Here is a 20622-nt window from a genome sequence, read left to right as displayed (position 1 = left end):
TCGGTGGCAAAGCTGAACCACATCAACCATCATCAACTCGAGCCGTGTTCTCACACGTGTTGGGTGTGCCTCATCTATTACTGTGTAAGCACAGTGCCAAAACACACACATTTGTTTAACTCTGACCTGAGCTGTGCTGATCTTTCTGAGCCTGTAGGTGTAAGCAGGGTGTGATTTGCCAGGGGATCTGCTGAATTATTTTTTTATCCCTGGTGGGGATGAAATGTATCCCCCCCCTCAAAGTGATCAATGCAACTTCACCAATAAGCCATATATTATATACCTAAAATAAAAGTATTTTAAACTAAAGCACTGTAACTTGAACAGTCCAGTGCCATAGAACGATAAAATCCGAGCTTCAGTTGCTGGTTGTATTTAGCCGCTATAAAGTTTAGGCACCAAAACGACTAGTTAAAGGTGCCGTAGGTGGGATTGTGAAGATCCAGGACTTAGCCCAAACATTTTAACATCGACAACTTCTCAGTCCCTCCCCCCTTTCTGCTAAAGCCCAAAACAGTCTCCTAAGCCCCTCCCCCCACAAGGGAGAATGAATGCATGTGCATGAGCAGTGATTGACACGCAGTCAGACACCCCCCCTGGCCCTGATTGGTGCATCTGAACAGGGAGCGGTGGATTTTTACTAATCACACTACAGGCTGTAGGTGGTGCCAGAGGAGCCGGGTTTTTTTTTAAATTACCTGCTTCATGTAGTTCTACTGGAACATAGGGTCAGTTGCAGCAAATATGACAGAAAGTTAGTTTTATAAGGGTTACCTACTGCACCTTTAAGTTTAGGAAAAAGATCGAGGTTAAAACACTCCCGAGGAACGAACGAGCGTTTCCTGGGTCAAAGTATTTTGTTTTCGCTGTGAAGTGAACTCCTCTCTCCGGCTTGAAAGTGCTGTGTTTTATGTTAACACCACGTTGTGCTATTTCATTTGGAGATTATTTTCCATTGGATATTGAAGTTCATAAATAAGTGTTTTGGAATGGCTGGCCAAATGGCTCTATATTCATGGTATTGAAAGAGGGATTTAATTCATGCATGTTTTGTTTTTTTGTGCATGATCAAAAAACATCCCCCCCCCCTCTGCTTTCTTCACAAATCACACCCTGAGAATAAGTCATTTTGCCAGGTTATCAGAACAGATCAGGATAGATTCTAAAACTTAGTTAAAAACTAGTGACTCCCACAGACTTTCCCCAGGAATCTTGCACAGAGGAAACAACAGGTTTGTGTCCCCCCCCCCCCAAATAATGTGAACAATGCTTGGTGCTTTCAGACTAGCACCACGGTCGACAGAAGCTGTGCCCTGCAGGAAGGGCACGTTCAGACCAACGATAAAGCAACAGCGATGTGGCCATTTTCCGCAGGGTTGCGTGACGGGGGGAATTTCACTTAAACGGCCCATTAGTGTGACGTCCTGTTGTGTTCTTTAACCCACCCAATGTAACACAAGTAGACTTTATTTTTACTTTATTTCACAATTATTGTTTTCCGTCAGATCGTTTGTAGATCTCGACATTTCCGAGCGCACTTGAAGGCAGCTTCGTTGCCCGGAGAAAGAGAGAAATTAAAGAGACAGAGGGACTGAGGAAACAGTCAGCTGTTCCACAAACTCCCAGGCAGTTCGCGATTTTATTTTAGCAGGATGGTAGGGGAAGACTCATCCCTGATTGGCTCGCCCTGACATTCTTACCCTAACCATAACCAATCCTACTCCTCTTGCCTAAACCTAACCCTTCTCTTGCCTAAATCTAACCAAACCAACCAGAGCAGGCAACGAGAATAGAATAGAATAGAATAGAATAGAATAGAACAGAATAAATCTTTATTGTCCACCAGGGTGGAAATTTTTCTTTGGCTCACCAGACATAAAAGACATGTACATGTACATATATCAGGATAAAACAAAATAAATGTGCTTAAATTCATTAAAATAGCAGCTCAATTTGATGTTGTCACTTGGTTTGGTTAAGGATACTAATGTACTAGCCATTCAGGGTTGAGTTCCCTAATGAATTTTCATGAGTCTTCCCCTACCATCCTGCAAAAGAAAAAATTCACGGGCAGTTCAGAACTTGTGTTTGGTGTTTTTGGCTTTCTTGTGGCAGCGATAGAGGCAGTGATGTTTCCTGTACAGAGCTCTGGCTACATGATTGGCTACTGCAGGGTGAAGTGGGGTTGCGGTTTTAGCAGGGTGGCAGCGGCAAGGAAAAGGGGCAACTGCTGTTTGCATGTGCACAGTAATTTTTACTTTACTTCTACTTTTCTGTGACACTATACGTACACTCCTGCAGTGCAGAGGAGAAAAGACACCAACCCATCTAGGATGGTCCCTCAAAGAGAGGGATCTGCTATGTGTTCCACATAGCAGATCACATTGGGAAAAGGTTGTAGGTCCCCCGCGTGAAAGAGGCATAAGTCACTGGGAGCAAGATCAGATTTCTTAAAAAGCTGGTGAAGCCATTTCACTTTTGAGTTTCCACATGGAACGACTGCAACCAGTGAAAGATCAAATCTGCTAATTCTTTTTAAACAAGCACAATAAAGGTTATTCTCATTTTACAGCAGCAGTACATATACATATATATATACATATACAACACCCCCCCCCCACACACACACACACACACTTCAAAGAATAAAACCTGAATTTAAACGGTTCTCAAACTTTTTCAATAAAGTGGCCTCTGAACAGCGCAAAACATTTTTGGTAGAACAACAACCTAGGCTATATTGAGGCACATTACAGCGCAGCTCCATCAGTGTCTGACTTACTATACAGCGACCTTGTAATGGAAAAACACTCAAATTTTCATTTTAAATGTTTAGAATCCATCCCTAAATTCATTCATTATTACATTATTAACAGTATAATTTTTTTTAGGAACTATGCATGAGTGATATTTATTTAACTTAACATTAAAAAAAAAAACATTCACGTACCCCCTGCAGTACACAAAAGTACGTGTGGTACCCCCATTTTGAGAAAACACTGCTGTGGAGGCTCAGGAAGGGGGTTGGCAGTGCCCCTGTAATATTAAGCCTAGAGGGGCCTATATTATGCCTATACTGTGCCCCCCTGAAATTGTAATTACTGATTGGCAGTGATAACTGAAATGTACATTAACACTGAATGAGTGTTCTTGTTTTCATTGTTATATAGTCTGGCTCAACAGATGGACATCTGGCACCCCCTCTCTCTATCTCTGCTTTCGGGGCTTGGCGCCGCCCAGGACGGTTGTGATTGGTTTAAAGAAATACAAACAAGCCAGATCCTTTTTGTCCCTTTCCCAGAATGATTAGCTGTAGCCAGACCTTACGGATTGGTCTGACAATGCCAGGCTAATTGTCATAGAGTAGTTCGTGGGAGAACCAGACCTTGTGCTTAATATATTTGGTACCCCTAAAATCGCATTCATGTTTTTAGAACTGCAGTTATTGCTAAATACTGTACAGTATTACAGTATGGATTTGGCCCACAACTTGTGGTTCTTTAGCTCCGCCCAATCATGTTGATCTCAACCAATGACATGACGTCTGCCTCCACAGAGCCTCTGTCAGGTAGAAACCTGTGTCCAGCTTGCAGTGGTTCATGAACAACATGACAAATCATAATAACATGTGCTTCCTACTTGTTTCAGTAGTAATCCAAAATTAAAATACACTAGTATTAGAATGCTGTAATATTGACATTTTCAGTGCTTCTACCACACAATAGACTCATTTAGTAACAATAAATGATACTGTGTGTGTGTGTGTGTGTGTGTGTGTGTATGTGTCACCAGTGTAGGTGTAAGTGGGGGTGTTGGTGTAGTTGACATAGCAATTCCTCTTCAGTTGGCTCCTGGATCTGCTCTCTGCAGAGGACAGAGGAATGATTGGACAAAGAGTTAGCTATAGCTTGAGAGCTAGATATGTGAGTTATATGACTTAACCCAAAAATAGTGTCAACCTACCTAAACATGAGCTGAACAGAGGTTTCATATCGGATCCTCTCCACATCTGTAACGGAGCAGCTGTGACTACGGTCCCACTTATAGATGAAGTTCTGTTAGAAAAACAAAGGAACAAAGAGTATTTGTGCAGTTTGCAAATTTGATGATGATGTAGATGTAATTTGAATGTAGTTTATTTATATCAAAAGATAAGACTGGCATTATTCAAGTGTTTTTTCTTCAACAGGTCACACAAACCAACAATCCCTTTCTTATCTCCATACCCTGTTTGTGTCATTAAAGATGTACATCTTTAAAACAGAACACCTCACAAATACTTTAATTTAAAAATAAAGGTCAAATAAAATAAAAATGTAGTCTCGGCTAGCCAGCTCTATCTCCACAGTGCTGTGGAGTAAGGTCTGGCTGCACCACAGATACATTCTGGGATAGGAGAAATAAACTCTGGGTTGTTTGCATTTCTTTAAACCAATCACAATTGTCTTGGGCAGCGTTGAGCTCCAAACCCAACAAGTTCTCACTCCGAATTCGGGCAGTGGCTGTCAGCGTCAGATACGACGCAAAAAAGCACCCTTCAGCGCGTGTGTAGAACGCACAGGGCAGAGCAGCAGCTACGCGGCGCTTGAAGATGACGTAGTATTAAGAGCGACAACGATCAAAAGGGCCATACTGGAAAATGAGAATCACATCAAGGGTAAAGCTTAGATCGGGCCCAAAAAATCAAGCCCGACCCTAGGGCCAGACATATATGGTTTACTGACATGCTTTTATTTAATCGAAAAAGTCAAATATCTTTGACTGCTTTATTGCCTGTCTCATATAGTCTACTCCCTTACAGTTTGGTTGACATAAGGCCCTAAAAAAGTCAGCAAAAAAGTTCCTCAGCCATCATAAAAAAGCGAACCTAAATTTCAAAATCAGCAAGGGGCTGGATTTGGCCCGTGGGCTCTGAGTTTGACACGTGGTCGTACGTTATTAAAATGCATTAAATGTTGCAGTTTAATATACCTTGTGCACTGACGTAGACCAACCTCTAAACTGCTGATATGTTAAGTCTTTTTCTGTAACCGTGTTATGAATGAATGCGTCCGTCTGTGTTGTCCGAGTGAACTGACCTCTAAGATGAGCGCCACAAACAGGTTGACCCACATGACAGAGGAGGTGAGCCACCAACACACAAAGTAGATCTTCGACCACCTGGGACAAAAACAAATAACCGTTCATCAACATCATCTGCGGCATGAGCTGCTGCTGCGCCCGTCAAATGTTTCCTTTCTTACTCAGTGGTGTATCTGCTGTATGCATCCATGAAGGCCTGCCAGTTGTTGACTACCATGACATCATACAGCAGAATGAGGGATGCCTGACACAGAGGGAGGGAAAGACACGCTTGTTTACTCTTCTGCACTTTTTTAGTCTGAGTATATCCCAGCAGTCTTCAGCAGCACACAAATATGAAATCACAGTCTCTAAATCATCACAAAAGTACATCATAATCTTTGTCATCATCATCTTCATCATCATCAAATGTCAAACTAACAAATGTCAATAATTACTTTCAAAAGTGTGACATATTAAAGTAGCTACAAGGGACTCTTAAATGTTTCTGAAACTGTGTAATGTTCCATCTGATGATCATAAATGACACGTAACCATGTAACAGCAAACGAGACTAACAGTGAAAAGAACGCTGGTTTTATGTAGTTTTTATTAATGCCTTTGCTAGAGCTGGGCAATGTATCGATATAATATCGATATCGTGATAGGAGACTAGATATTGTCTTAGATTTTGGATATCGTAATACCATTAATATGGCATAAGTGTTGTCTTTTCCTGGTTTTAAAGGCTGCATTAGAATAAAGTGATGTCATTTTCTGAACTTACCAGACTGTTGTAACTGTTCTATTATTTGCCTTTACCCACGTAGTCGTTATATCCACATTACTGATGATTATTTATCTAAAATCTCATTGTGTAAATATTTTGTGAAAGCACCAATAGTCAACGCTACAATATCGCTGCGGTATCGATATCAATGATTTACGGCAGGTTAGACGGCGCTACAGAGCACACAATCTGACGGGTCACCGATTTCTGTGTAACACCGGAAAGCCATAGGCGCCGATACACAAACATACTGAACAATACTGAGCACCCACGTGTGCCAGACTGCCAGTAGGCTACATTTAAAATTAAACATTGCAGTTGGTGCTAAGTGGAGCGTCTGTCATAGTGTGATTGGTTATGTCGATGGCATTGGTTCTTAATTTCCCACGAAGCTGATTGCGGTTACTTTACAGATAAAATCTCCAATCCTATCTGTATTTGTGAGAAGTGGCGCTATCCTGAATTGAAAGATAGCCTACTTTACGGCTTTATTATCGAGCTGTCCATTTCCTAAGGTTTTTTTTTTTTAATAGGGCGTGCGCCTGTGAGCACCCACGGAGGAAAACATAAATTGGTGCCTATGTATCCTGCCATATAAAAGGTAGCAGGAGATTTCTTTATACAGTATAGGCCTAATTGTATTTTAATTGTATTTAGGAAGTTATCTGCTGTAGTTATGGCTGATACTGGGGCAGAGCCATCACAGAAAAGAAGGAAATTAAACTAAGTAAAAGCTACTAAAAGCTAAAAAGGGAAAGTGACAGACAACGGGCGAAACAGAGTCAATCTTGATCGGGCTTTCAACAGATGGAGACAAATACGGGATTGTAAATGATTCAAAAAAACGACTCCGAATTGGCCCTCTGTGGTTGTACATTTTAGGTGAGAGGTCTTGCTAAAAGGGGGAGACATGTGAAACACAAATACCTGCAATCAAAAGAAAACAATGAAGATGTGACTGGACTGTTATGTTACTCACAGCAAAGTCATCAAAGTTATTTGGCCAGTAGCCCAGCTGCTCATAGGTGCCACACTCCATGCTGGAGGTGATGTTCCCCATGGAGGAATTGGAGGGCACACTGGGGGAGACACACACACACACACACACACACACACACACACACACACACACACACATTACAATACACGATCAGGGATTTAGGGTTCTGAAAATGATTTAGTGTTTCTGCTTCACGTTATGAGCCGCGTTGTGTTTGGACTGGATCATGTGTTCTTCCTGCCGATGACATCATACCTCATCTCTGGAGGAGGTTTAATGGCTCCTTCAAACAGCCAGATCCCAAAAACAGCAAACACATAGTACACCACCTGCACACAGAGTATCAAACAGACAGCCACCAGTGCCCATGTTAGGGATACTCCCTGTACATCTTCACTGCTCTGCACCTCACTGGTGTCAGCTGAAAACCTTGTATCTCCAACACTTACAGTAGCTTTTGGGGCTGTGGTAAGCAGCCTGGTTTAAAGCTATAGTGCGTTGTTTCTGTCTCCCCCATGAGGAATTCTAAGTAATGACAACAAAACTGTCGGAGCGTCCACATGATGCAAGCCTTCTGTGATCGCACGCCACGCCCCACCCCTCCTCCACGCAGTTGCTAGTAGCCAAGGAGGACACGGAGGATTAAAAAAAACATGATGGACTCTTCAGAAGAGGTCATTATCTTCACTTTGTTTTCTGCGCTCGAAAGTCACCGGACGACACCATTTTTTTTAAAACATAGCCATCAGGGCTTTAAATTAACTTCTTTGATCACCAGCCAACATGGCTATTAGGTTTTTAAAGTTACTAGCCAATCAGATTGACCACTAGCCACATTTTACTTCTTTTCCCTCCTCTTTAATCTTCTGTTTCCCCTGTCTCTTCAGCCTTCATCTTTTGCTCTTCTGGTTTCTTAAGTTTTACTTTTCTTTAATTTCATCTGCTCTGATTTGTTTCGCGACGATCCATTCACCTTCTCCGTTTCAGTGTAGCTCGTGAAGAATACCGTTCACGTAGGCACGTAGCCAATGATTGTATGACACGTCAAGACATGGTGTTCATGGGAAACGTAGGATATACAAGCAGTGTTGTCAGATAAAGATTACGTTTCCAAGTCACCGGCCAAATTGGCTCGTAACTTTCCAACGTTCCCTGCCAAGTTAACTTTTACCCGCATTTGGCGCGTTGGCGGGTGTTAATTTAAAGCCCTGGTAGCCATACTGAGAAATACAGAGAGAGTTGTTTGGAGCTGATAGTCTTAATTATCTTTGTAGCAACTCATTTGGCAATGGTTGAATGATGTTCATTAATATAAAAAAGTTATGCACTATAGCTTTAAGCAGGAAGACCAAACAATTTTTTTTAACAATATCGGTTTCCAACAGCTTTATGAGCTGAAGATGATGATCCCACATCATCATTCAGCCTATTTAAAAGCATGAACATGACCACTGAGACAAGGTTCTCACACAACTGAACATTTAACAGCATTTCAAAATACATATATATAAATGAAAACTTTTTTTAATTTGGATTTTTTTCTGCCTGAGCTCCATTGCTCAAATTAATAATACAAAATGTGTCTGTGATAGGACTCCACTGACAGAAAAGCTTGCTTTTTTATAGCAAACAGTATGCGTAAATCAGCTGTCTGATTGAAGTAGAGTATGCTGAAGTCACTCACCATAAGTATCCCTGCGAAGGCTCTGAGGTTTTTCACCAGGTCCAACAGAGTACTTGCGACCAAAGCCATGAGCTGGACGACAAGATGAAAACGTATGAGAAGCAAAAAAGAAACACAGACAGACACAGCATCCAAGGCCTTTACGAATCTCTTTAACACTGAGGCGTTGAAGATACTCTCGAGGTTCTCCATCTGCCCTGCTACAATCATGTGACAACTCTTGTTTTATTGCTAGTGCTGTCAAACAATTACAATATTTAATCGCAATTAATAACATTAATGTCATAGTTAACTCGCAATTAATCACACATTTTTATCTATTCTAAATGTCCCTTGATTTCTTTTTGTCCCGTTATTTTTTCTCATTTTAATGCTCTTATCAACATGGAAAAGTGGATCGGCTTGCTTTGTGCTTTTGTCGCCTGGCTTTGACGAGGGGGCGGAGAATTCGCATCAGCTGTGTGCTTGGCCATCAGTAGTTGTAGTTGTGCAAATGATTCGATGAAAACATGGACTTTGTGATTAACAACAAACAACCTTTGCGCAAATGCTATAGTTTGGCAAAGTCTTGAATGATCTCTGTTGATTGAATGGTTAGAAAATATACTGCTCGAAAAAACAACAAAACAAAATATAGCTCTTCTCTTTCATTATAATCTTTTTAAAACATTAATTGTACGTAACATTTTTTTTTTATTAATTTCATATATACTTTTTTGTATCTCTAGGTTTGTGATGAGGCTGCAGTGTCTGTACATGAACATCTGGTATGGTGTGCCAGTTATCATGGCTATACACAGCAGTGTTTCACATAACCTTGCTGTCGGGCGAAAACCCTGTATGTCCAAAACTGTTGCTTTTCAGGAAATTATTAAAAAATGCTATGACGTAATGCACGATACGATATTATATCGATTCTTTGGACGACGATACAATATTGACTGATATTTACGGAGTCTACCACAATACAATTTCAATTTGATCCAATTCAGCGGCCTGTCATCAGTCCGAGACGATACATGAGCCCATTCAACACAAATAGTTACATTTATTTATATTTCTACAAAAAGCAATTAATATATGACTTGGCAATTTAATTACTGAAATCTTCAAGACATTTCAATTCAAAACAAACTACTCTTTTGAATGAAAAGAATAAATATGAAGTGGGACTTTTAAAATGAAAGGTGCATCTTAAAGATAACGATATGCATCGATATATTCACTTTGTAAGGATAATATTGGATCGTTGAGGATTGAATCGATATATCGATTCAGATCGATGTATCGGTGCTCCCCTACTGCCCGACAGCAACGATGTAGTGTTTTACTGGATATCCTTTTGCTTTTATTACAGTTATGTCTTGGCTAAGCTTGCAATAGAAATTATTAGAATTATTTACAATATATTTGGCTGCTCCAAAAAGCCACAAACTGGTATGTGAGTGCTGCTGGGACAGCTTCTATTTATAGAAGTTTTAGTTTTTGTTTGCCTGCTGTGTACCTTGATATCTGGGATGATGCGCAGGAAGCGGAACACAATCAACATGTTGATCAACCGGAGCATCTCCCACAGAGACATCACGCCATGGGAAGCTGGGTCCCTGTTGGAAACACACACACACACACACACACACACACACACACACACACACACACACACACATTTAAAAGCATATTTAGGACGGAAACGCCACTTTTAAGATGTAACGTATTTTCGTTTTTCGGTCAAATGGCCTTTTGAATTAGAGTCCTAGGGGCACTTTTATGCTAGCCTCAAAATAGCTATTTTTAAAACACTAAGAAGGCTCGACACAACATGAAACTTTGCTCCAAGTATGACCAGGATCTCTACACCTTAACGAAAGCATTGAGAACATTGTTTGTACCCAGAGTTTACTAAAAAGAAAGGTTTTGAGCAACTCACTGTAGCTGTTGTTCTTCCGGTCGCCGTCTATCGAGCCAGTCAAACATAGTCGAGGGAGGAGAGTAAAGATGGAAAGCTCCTAAAGCTTAGCTAGTTCCATATAAATGCACGGATAATTCGTTGTTTTGTCGTTAGTGAAACACAATATTGACCTTGTAGTTGAAAAAGGAGCCTCATTTAAGAATGACATTTCCTCCTATGGAGTCCGTTCATTCGCATTCGGAGATCGTCTATTTTTGACTGGGAAAATGGCAGATAGTGTAAACAACAGCTGCTAACGTGAGTTGCTCAAAACCTTTCTTTTTAGTAAACTCTGGGTACACAAACAATGTTGTCAATACGTTTGTTAAGGTGTAGAGCGACTGGTGATAGTTGGAGCAAAGTTTCATGTTGTGTCGCGCCTTCTTAGTGTTTTAAAAATAGCTATTTTGAGGCTAGCATAAAAGTTCCCCTAGCACTCCCATTCAAAAGGCCATTTGATCGAAAATATAGTAAATCTTAAAAGTGGCGATTCCGTCCTAAATATGCTTTTAAACGAAAGTTTGACTCCTGTACATTCACAAAAAGACCCTAGGTTGCATTTTGGCGAGAGTTACACTTTAAATAAAGGTTACATTTGAAACGTAGAACTTAAGTTTATTTTGGTATATTCCTGCGACGTAAATGTGAATCACGATTGCAGAATATAAAAGCAATCCTCACATGAGAGGCACTAAAGTTACTAAAGTTAAATAGAGCTGCAAAAATTAATCCATTAATCGATTAGTTGTCAACAATATTAATCTCCAACTATTTTGATAATCGATAAGTTTGAGTCGTTTTTATTTAAAAAAAAGAGTAAAAGTTCTGTGATTGCAGCTTTTTAAATATGACTATGTTCTAGTTTCTTCTCTCCTCTGTGACAGTAAACTGAATATCTTTGAGTTGTGGACAAAACGAGACATTGGAGGACGTCATCTTGGGCTTTGGGAAACTCTGAAACTAAAAAGTATTTCATAGACCAAGGAACTAATTCATTAATCGAGAAAATAATCCACAGGCTAATCGGCTATGAAAATAATCATTAGTTGCAACCCTAAAGTTGAATATGCAAAAAGAATTGAAAGTAAACACAAACGTACCAGTGAGAATACGGAAGCCTGTAGGTGACATATATAGTGAATTGTAGGACCTGATAGAGAAACAAACACATACGATCCGTGATGAATATCAAAAGTGATGATAATAGCAACAGATCAAATATTCATGAGACATTTCACTTCATTAAACCTGCAAAAAATAAACAACTGTTGCTTTTGGCCACTTGGGGGCAGCAGAAACAAGTTCTGAACACAACATTGACATCCCATCACCTTTTAAAGGAACACGCCGACTTATTGGGACTTTGTCTTATATCCCCCAGAGTTAGATAAGTCCATACATACCCGTCTCATCTCCGTGCGTGTCGTAACTCTGTCTGATGCACCCACCGCTAGCCTAGCTTAGCCTAGATCCTGGAGGTAACCGGCTCCATCTAGCCTACTGCTCCCAATAAGTGACAAAATAACGCCAACATTTTCCTATTTACATGTTGTGATTTGTATAGTCACCGCGTGTACAAATAACAAGGTCAAATGAGACACAGCCATCTTCTAACCGTATACATACTGGGAACTATATTCTCAGAAGGCGAAGCACTGCAACTTCTGCTGCTTGGGTGGAGTGATTTGCTCGCAGCACCTGAGAGAGCCCCGTGGTGAGGAGCAGAGTAAAAACGGTGCTTTTCAGGTGTTGCGCTAATCACTCTGCCCAAGTAGCAGTGCTTCGCCTTATGAGAATATAGTTCCCCGTATGTATACGGTATATACGATATACAGACAGAGTTACGACACGCACGGAGATGAGAAGGGTATGTATGGACTTATCTAACTCTGGGGGATACGGTGAATAAGCTAAAGTCCCAATAAGTCGGCGTGTTCCTTTAAAGTTGATATGGTGACAGTTGCTTATTTACATATCCAGCAGTTACTAAGCAACGTCAACATTCATGAGGAGTGGTGTTTGTGTCCACCAGGTAGGGCTGCACGACATGAGGAAAATATCATGCGATAACGACATTACCTGCGATAAATAAACAGATAATAAAGTGTACTCAGTTCGGCTGCTTTCAGTATTCTGCTAAAATACAGCAAACAGCTTGTTGAAAGTAAAACAAATGAAAGGAAATCATTTCCAACATCCTTTCTTTGAACAAACTGAACATTGAATTCAATGTAAAAGGTACCACTTAAAAATGAACGACATTTTAAAGTGCAGTTTTCTGCCGATATTTTCTTTCAACCAACACAAAAAAATTTCGTGATATGTCGCAGCCTTTTGCGATGTCTTTACTGCGACAGTTGATATCACGATGAGGATTAAAAAAAAAAACGACATATTGCGCAGCCCTACCACCAGGTATGATGAGGTAAATGAGGGCCATCCGGCGGAATATCTGGCGCCACCGGAACAATCCCGGAAATGAATTGTCGTCGATATAGACATGATATAAATATGACAATGATAAGAGTGAGTGGGGAGAGCAGGGTTACCAGGAGCAGGATGGTGAGGAAGCCGTCAAAGATGTTGTTCCTGTAGGACAGGTATCCTCTCCAGCTGAACGCAAAGATCTTCACGCACATTTCAAACAGGTAGTACAGGATGAAGCACAGGTTGATGATCTGACAGTGGGACAGTGGAAGATTGAAGTCAGTTCATCAAGTAGGTTACAGTATGTTCACAATTTTTACCCCTGAAAAAATATGAGATGATTTGACTCATTTAAAAACATATTTTGTTCTAACAGGGACCTAAAGAAGAGGCCATTAAAGAAACTCTCTACTCTCTACTTTTGTTACAAGTTCCAACAATGCAAGTGGTGCAAATCCTTAATATTGTAAAATCAACACTAACTAACTAATTATTATACTACAAATTCAAAACATCAACATTGAAACATAAAAAACAAGTATAAGCAAACTTTATGTAAGCCTGCAGGCCACGTTATTGAAATGATAATGAAAATGTGAAAATGAAAATGTAATTCTACAATAGCATTATAATTTTTCACAAATGTATGTGTTTTTTAAATAAAAATTTAAATAAAAATGCAATAATTCAATTTTCATTCTTACATACTTGTATGTTGCATTCTATGGCCATATTAAAATGCTAATCAGGATTCAACACAGTCACAGTCAATTTCAGGCATACATTTTTACTAAAACGTGTTGGTTATGGCAGTGGTTCCCAAAGTGGGGGCCGGGGACCCCCAGGGGTCCTCGAGGGAGTTCCAGGGGGTCCCCAGCAAAAAATGTAATCATTATTTTCACTAAGATTTTCACTATAATTCCATCCTTAAGTAACACAATAACAGAAAGTATGACTATTTTGGTCATGGGTTTCAAACATTTTATGTCATAAAAAACCTAAAAAGCAAAATTCCTATCAGATGGGGGCCCTGGGAAAAAAAACTATCATATGGGGGTCTAATGGTCTAATTTGTGTCAGTTTAGGGGGGCTTGACATGAAAAAGTTTGGAAACAACTGGGTGAAGGGCTCATTTTGACCTGATGGTGATGCTACAGGAAAGAACAGGGGGTCACCAAAAATGACGAAGAACCTCCCTCTGTGGACCATGAACCTCTGTAACACATTATAGGACTGTTATGTGTTCACCTCCATGATAAAGTTGTCTCTCTCTGCTGTGGACTTTTCAGAATTCAACACCAGGACAGTCTGAAACACAACACACAAAGGTTATACAGCCATAGCTTAGTCAGTATGCATATACAGTCATGTATAGAGATTGGCATGGGGTACTTTCCATAAAATCATCTCCCAATTCAAATCAAACCAGCTATTAGGTTAACTGAAATAAAACCATGCCAATCTCTAGGTATGGTGAAGGGTATGTGATGATGTGGGGCTATTTTAATTCCAAAGGCCAAGGGAACTTTATCAGGATGCATAGTATCCTGGATCCATGAAATAACTGGCCTTTAAAAATAAAAATCTGCCTGCCTCTATGGGAATTTAACATAGGTGTGTACTTACTTATGCCCCCCGTATTTTAAGGAAGAACATTTATTTATTTACGATACATTATTCATTCACAAACAAAATTGGTGTCCTTAAAGATTGGATTTTTCCTCATTTTTTTAATTAAGGCATTAAGATCAATTTCCAAAAGATGATTTTTTTATTCCTCTTTTTAGTCAACTTTAGCATAGGTATCCTAATATTTTCACATGACTGTGTGTGTGTGTGTGTGTGTGTGTGTGTGTGTGTGTGTGTGTGTGTGTGTGTGTGTGTGTGTAACTTACACATATGCAAATGACATTGGCCAGTGCCACTGCATTGCCAAGTATTGTGAGATAGTAGTGACTGAAGATCACCTGGCATCTCTGCAGAACTGGAGAGTTGTACTGGGGCAAGGGAGGATGCTGGGAGGAACACACACACACACACACACACACACACACACACACACACACACACACACACACACACACACACACACACACAAATACATACAAACACACAGTAAGAAACATGAAACAGTCAACACTGTCAAAGTGAAGAATCTTTGAAGCAGCACAGCTCTACCTCTTTAATTTGATCTTTATCCAGAGCATCGAATATCTTGGTGAACTGCTCTCGATCCATGTAGCCCACATCTGCATACTGCTGCGTCTCCTGAACTCCACATGGCGTCAAAGAAAACAGTCAAGGTGAAGAACATCTGAATGTGTTCTTACCCACTCAAAAGCTATATATATATATATATATATATATATATATATATATATATATATATATATATATATGTATATATATATATATACATACATGTGTGTGTCTGTGAAGTCTGAACATATGGAATGAAAGTCTGATTATAGTGAATGAAATGAAGTGAATCCAATGAAATGAATAGATTCCCTCAAGACGTTCTGGAGATGTCGCGTTCACAAGAATTGGGACAGCCAACCCTAAAACATAACGCCTCCGGCCGCGGCTGTCACCGGCACGGAGGTACAACAAAGATACTCAGAAGACACATGGAGCGTGGAGTGTGAAGAAGAAAACAGATCAGGATATTCCCCACAGCTTGCGCGGGTATGTAATATTAGTATCCTCTCACATCTAGAATTAATAGATAAATAATCATAATTTGCATTGTATTTTGGTGATTGAGAGCCTTTGACTGGTTGTGTGTGTTTGTGTGTGTGTGTGTGTGTGTGTGTGTGTGTGTGTGTGTGTGTGTGTGTGTGTGTGTGTGTGTGTGTGTGTGTGTGTGTGTTCGTTCGGACCGTAGTGATGGCTGCTCTGTAGTAGCTCTTCATCTGGACCCTGGACATCACCTTCTGGACCACATCAACCTGCACATGCTCCCTGACAGAGAAAAGAACTCAACTGTTTTTAAACATTTTATATTTCGTGGGAGAATGTTCTAAAAGAGCCTGTTTACTGTAAACTGTGCTGGCCCTCCTGCTCCTCTGGAAGAAGCAAACAATACAGGTTTTTGAACTGAAATGATGTGTGTGTGTCTCTTACTCGACAGCCCGCTGGGCTCCCTGGCAGCTGAGGACTTGGAAAGCAGCTCGGATCCCCAGTCGTCTCCTGATGATGGACGTTTGGACCGACATCTGGACCAAGACATGAACAGAAAAATGATCTGACTGTACACTTCTTACTTGTCTTCAGTGTTAAGGCAGGGGTATCAAACTCATTTTAGTTCATGGGCCACATACCCCTTATTTGATCTCAAGTGGGCCAGACCAGTAAACTACTCCAGAAAGATCAGAAACTTTGTCTGCCACAGAGTTTCTTGTGAGCTTGATGTTGGCAAACCCAAGTTGCTTCTGCTACGACAGCGTTCTAAGGCCATTGTGGGAAATAAATAATGTTACGGACCCGGGAGAGAGGGGCAATATCCCGAGAAAAACTTAGAATTTCTAAAATTAAAGTCATAAATTTACGGAAAATGGACTCGGATATTCTCTGAGATTAAAGTGGTAATTACTTCTCTGCAATTTTCACACTCTGCAAAGTCATCCAGTGGGCCCGAATGGACCCTTGGGCGGACCAGTTCTGGCCCACGGGCCGTATGTTTGACACCCCTTTGTTAAGGGCTGTTAAGATTTCGAAGATAGTAAGTGAGCTAATTAAGATAAGAGTTATAGTGCGTAGTTTCTGTCTCCCCCATGAGGAATTCAAAGTAATGACAACAACACTGTCGGTGTGTCCACATGATACAAGCCTTCCGTGATCACGCAAGGCTCCCTCCTCCACGCAATTGCTAGTAGCCAAGGAGGACATGGAGGATTTAAAAAAAAAAAACATGATGAACTCCTTAGAGGAGGTTATTATCTTGTCATTTGTGTGTCCTCTTCGTCTCAAAGCTGAACGCTGCTGTTGTCCTTTCTCAGCGGTGATGTAAAACTCATCACTCAAGTTTCTGCGCACGAAAGTCACCGGACTACAGCATTTAGTAAACACAGCCATACTGAGAAATACAGAGAGTTTTGTAGAGCTGATCGGCTGAATTAGCTTTGTAGCAACTCATTTGGCAATGGCTTGAATGTAACGGACGTTCGTTAATATAAAATAGTTACTTTACTTTACTTGAAGGTATCTACATAAGAGTGACATGACACTGTCATGACACATGAACCCTAACTTGTCATGACAAAAACCGAATGACACTTACTAAAAGAAGCGTCATGTCATAAACGTTTATGACTTGTTTATAATGTTTATGACACGTTCATGACAGTGTCATGTCACTCTTATGTAGATACCTACATAAAATGGAAATGGACTGGTTTAAATATTATGGTTATAATACTAACCTATTCTCATGACCTTTAACATAGTTTTCATTCCATTTTTCCATTTACTGGGTTTTTGTGCATAAATGATCTGCTTATTCATTTCTTTGAGAGTGAAATGAGAAGATGGATATCAATCACATCCAGCAAGGATGCGGTTAGCCTAGCTTAGCATAGCAACCCTCTAAAGCTTACTAATGAACATATTAGTTTGTATTAGAACTTATGTATTCCAGTTGTTTAACTTCTACATGAACAGAAATGCAAAACTCCATAGCTCCATACAGACATGAGATTGATGCACCTCGCAGGGTCTTAAAAACAGACTTTTCTTTTAGGACAATAAAGTTTTGACATACTTTAATCAAGAGCGCGGTTACTTTGTTGGTTTCCTCCTTAATATGGCTTGATGTTATGTGTCTCTATCTTTAAACTTTTTCTATCATTATTGTGTGCGATGCACACTGTATTTGTCTGTAATGGGCTTTAAGGAAGGCCTGACAGGTGTGGGTTTTAATAGAATGGTAAGGCCTTTTTATTGACACTGTACATTGTAGGGCAGAACGATTAATCGTTTTCAAATCGAAATCGAGATTTGAGAGAATGCGATTAGCTAATCTAGAAGACCGCAATTAATCGAATGTGCAATATTTAGTTTAATGTTTGGTGTAACATATGATATAACATTTTTTATTCCTCTTTTTATTATATTTACTGTTTTTTCACAAGATAAATGCTGGAATATTTGTTACATATCACAGATTGTTTACAGAAATGTCCTATTTCTGTGGATCTTTCATTTATTTCGTATTACTTTATTTAACATGATGGTAGAAGGTGCAATGTGTAGATGCTGCTGTTGAACTGAGGCAGCTCAGACATTTCAGTTTGTAGGAAAGTACTGATATTTCTTATGGAATTGTTTTGATTATTATAATAACTGGCTTTTGTGATAAATGGTCTGTGTTTGACTGTTCAATGTCCCATGCTTATTAAAAGAAAAACACTTGCTGGCAATTCTTATCCATGTTCTCATCCTTGCATAAGAATATAGAGCAGTTTTGATGGTGTCTCATGTTAGAATGCTCCATGACATGTTTTATCTGTTACATAGTGAATACTGAACTTTAGCTAAACTGTTAAGAAAAATCGCAAATTGAGTCGTAATCGCAATATCTGGCAGAAAAATCGCAGATTCGATTTTTTCCCCAAATCCTTCAGCCCTAGTACACTGTCAGAATATAATCCAGTTAGACTCCTGATATATTCCAGCAGATGGCAGTCACAGCTCAGCAACCTGTTCCACTCTCTCTCTCTGGTGAACCGGTGGCCTGGGAGGCATATTTGGCTATGTTTAGACTGCAGGCAAAAGTGGCCCAAATCAGATTTTTTTTAGGGTCAAGTGACCAGGTCAGGCTTCTTCAGAAGTAGTGTGGACACTCAAATCTTGCCCAGATCAGATTTTTTCCAAATCAGATTTAGACCACTTCCATATGTGGTCCTGAATCAGACCCAGGTCTGATTTTTTTCAATGCAGCCGCAGTGTGAACAACCAAGGCGGATTTGATGCGACTTTTACGTCAATCTACATCGACATTTGTCACAATTATGCGCCGGTGGGAGTTAGCCCTGGACACAGACAGTAAAATTAAAAACTTGACTAGGCCTACAAAATGGAGAACAGTGATGGAGCAAGTCAATGGAGGGAGAGTGAGATGTTAGACCTAACTCTAACCCAAACAAAAAATCGGATCTGAGCAAAAAAATCTGAATTAAGCATCAAGACTTGTGGTGTGAACGTAGCCTTAGTAAGCTGCAAGTATACTAAAGTAGAAGCAATGTAGTTACTTTACATTTTTGATGACCATTTTCAAACGCATTTTCCTACCCTTTGCTTGGTGATGCAAAACTAGAATGAAACTTTGTGATTCAGACTTGATGTTCACTGTGATATATAACCCGATTCAAGAGTGCGCTGAAGGTCTGTTTTACATTGTACAGAAATTAATAGAAACCAATCGATGCCTGGAAAATGTATAAAAAACACAACACAGCAACACTGACTGCAAAACCTTTAGCTGTAATGTATTGTATCCACGATTTGTAGTAAGTAAATGCTCTAAAACATGCAAAACCACTGGTATGGTCCTCCGAAACTTTTAACTTTTCTTTTTAGCCCCTGTCCCAATCCATCAAGAGGCTTTGCCTTCCGCCAGACCACCACTGTATATACCAACCTGTTCTAAATGACTTGCCTGGTTAAATAAAGGTTAAATAAAGTCCTCGTGAAGTAAAAGCATACAAATATATACATGTTTTTTAGTATTCACCAATTCATTTGATTCCAGATGAAAACAGGTGAATGTAACAGAGCTTTAACTTAAAGATAACCTGAAATAAACATTTTGTTTTGTTTTCTCAGTAAAGACTTAACCCTTGTGCATCACTAGGGACATGTTTGGCTTTTTCATTTTTTGATCATTTTTGCTGTGCATATGGCAGACATTTTGGCAAGGGGTTTGAGTTTCTTTTTTCTCGAACTTTGGAAGTTCAGCTTCAGCTCCTATAATGAGTCTATAACAAACTGTGTAGCTGAAAAGATAGACACTCAGACCCTTAAGGGCAAAATGTCCACATTGAAACCACAATGTTTGATCCCACGGGCCACTACAGCATAAACTCATATTCTGTTATATCAGGCTTTCAATCTAGAGCCCTGGCTTCAAAATAGTAGTTTGTGAATGATTTTAGGTTAAGCACAAATGAATGACTCAATGTTGGGCGTATGCTCTGGCATGTGAAATGACTCGTCAATGTCAGACCTTCCACTGCCGAGGCTTGTTTTTTCCCAGGGACACACCTGCTTTTCCAGCTGGGAATAAACAGCAGTCATGATTTGTTTAGTAAAAAAAAAACCCTCTTACATGACCCACATTAATGATGTCTGACACATATGATCAGAACAGACAGACAGACAGACAGACAGGCCGACAGACAGTAAGACAGACAGACAGACAGACAGACAGACAGACAGGCAGACACACACCTAGCAATGTACTCAAAGGAGGACCTCTGTGGTTCCGACTACAGAAGGTGTCTCCAGGACCACATTTTTCCATGATGACACACACACACACACACACACACACACACACACACACACACACACACACACACACACGTATTTTGACGAATCCATTTTGAAAGAATGAATTATCAGAAATTTTGCTCAACAATCTTCTTTCAATCAACTAATTGATGAAGAGTCTTCTGATTTCAGATGAGCAAGGATACGAGAAGTTACCTGTC

The 20622-nt window shown here is 40.0% G+C and overlaps 1 protein-coding gene across 1 annotated transcript in view; it reads right to left on the bottom strand.

The window, feature by feature from the left end:
• Window positions 1-3289: 3289 nt before the first annotated feature.
• The window catches only part of tpcn2 (two pore segment channel 2), a 37206-nt gene continuing 19873 nt past the window's right edge, over window positions 3290-20622 (bottom strand). The window contains exons 11-25 of the mRNA XM_031292726.2: window positions 16037-16128; window positions 15793-15874; window positions 15089-15178; window positions 14806-14925; window positions 14159-14218; window positions 13033-13161; window positions 11584-11633; window positions 10040-10139; window positions 8536-8607; window positions 7107-7180; window positions 6831-6930; window positions 5244-5326; window positions 5079-5160; window positions 3964-4055; window positions 3290-3864 (exon numbers count right to left, since the gene is read on the bottom strand). Of these exons, the coding sequence (XP_031148586.1) occupies window positions 3786-3864; window positions 3964-4055; window positions 5079-5160; window positions 5244-5326; window positions 6831-6930; window positions 7107-7180; window positions 8536-8607; window positions 10040-10139; window positions 11584-11633; window positions 13033-13161; window positions 14159-14218; window positions 14806-14925; window positions 15089-15178; window positions 15793-15874; window positions 16037-16128 (1305 nt within the window). The 3' untranslated portion in view covers window positions 3290-3785. The remainder of the gene's footprint in view (window positions 3865-3963; window positions 4056-5078; window positions 5161-5243; window positions 5327-6830; window positions 6931-7106; window positions 7181-8535; window positions 8608-10039; window positions 10140-11583; window positions 11634-13032; window positions 13162-14158; window positions 14219-14805; window positions 14926-15088; window positions 15179-15792; window positions 15875-16036; window positions 16129-20622) is intronic.

The sequence above is a fragment of the Sander lucioperca genome, chromosome 3, assembly GCF_008315115.2.
Source record: "Sander lucioperca isolate FBNREF2018 chromosome 3, SLUC_FBN_1.2, whole genome shotgun sequence".
Lineage (NCBI taxonomy): Eukaryota > Metazoa > Chordata > Actinopteri > Perciformes > Percidae > Sander > Sander lucioperca.
Note: the sequence above shows the minus strand (reverse complement) of the source record. Positions and strands in the feature narration are given on the sequence as shown.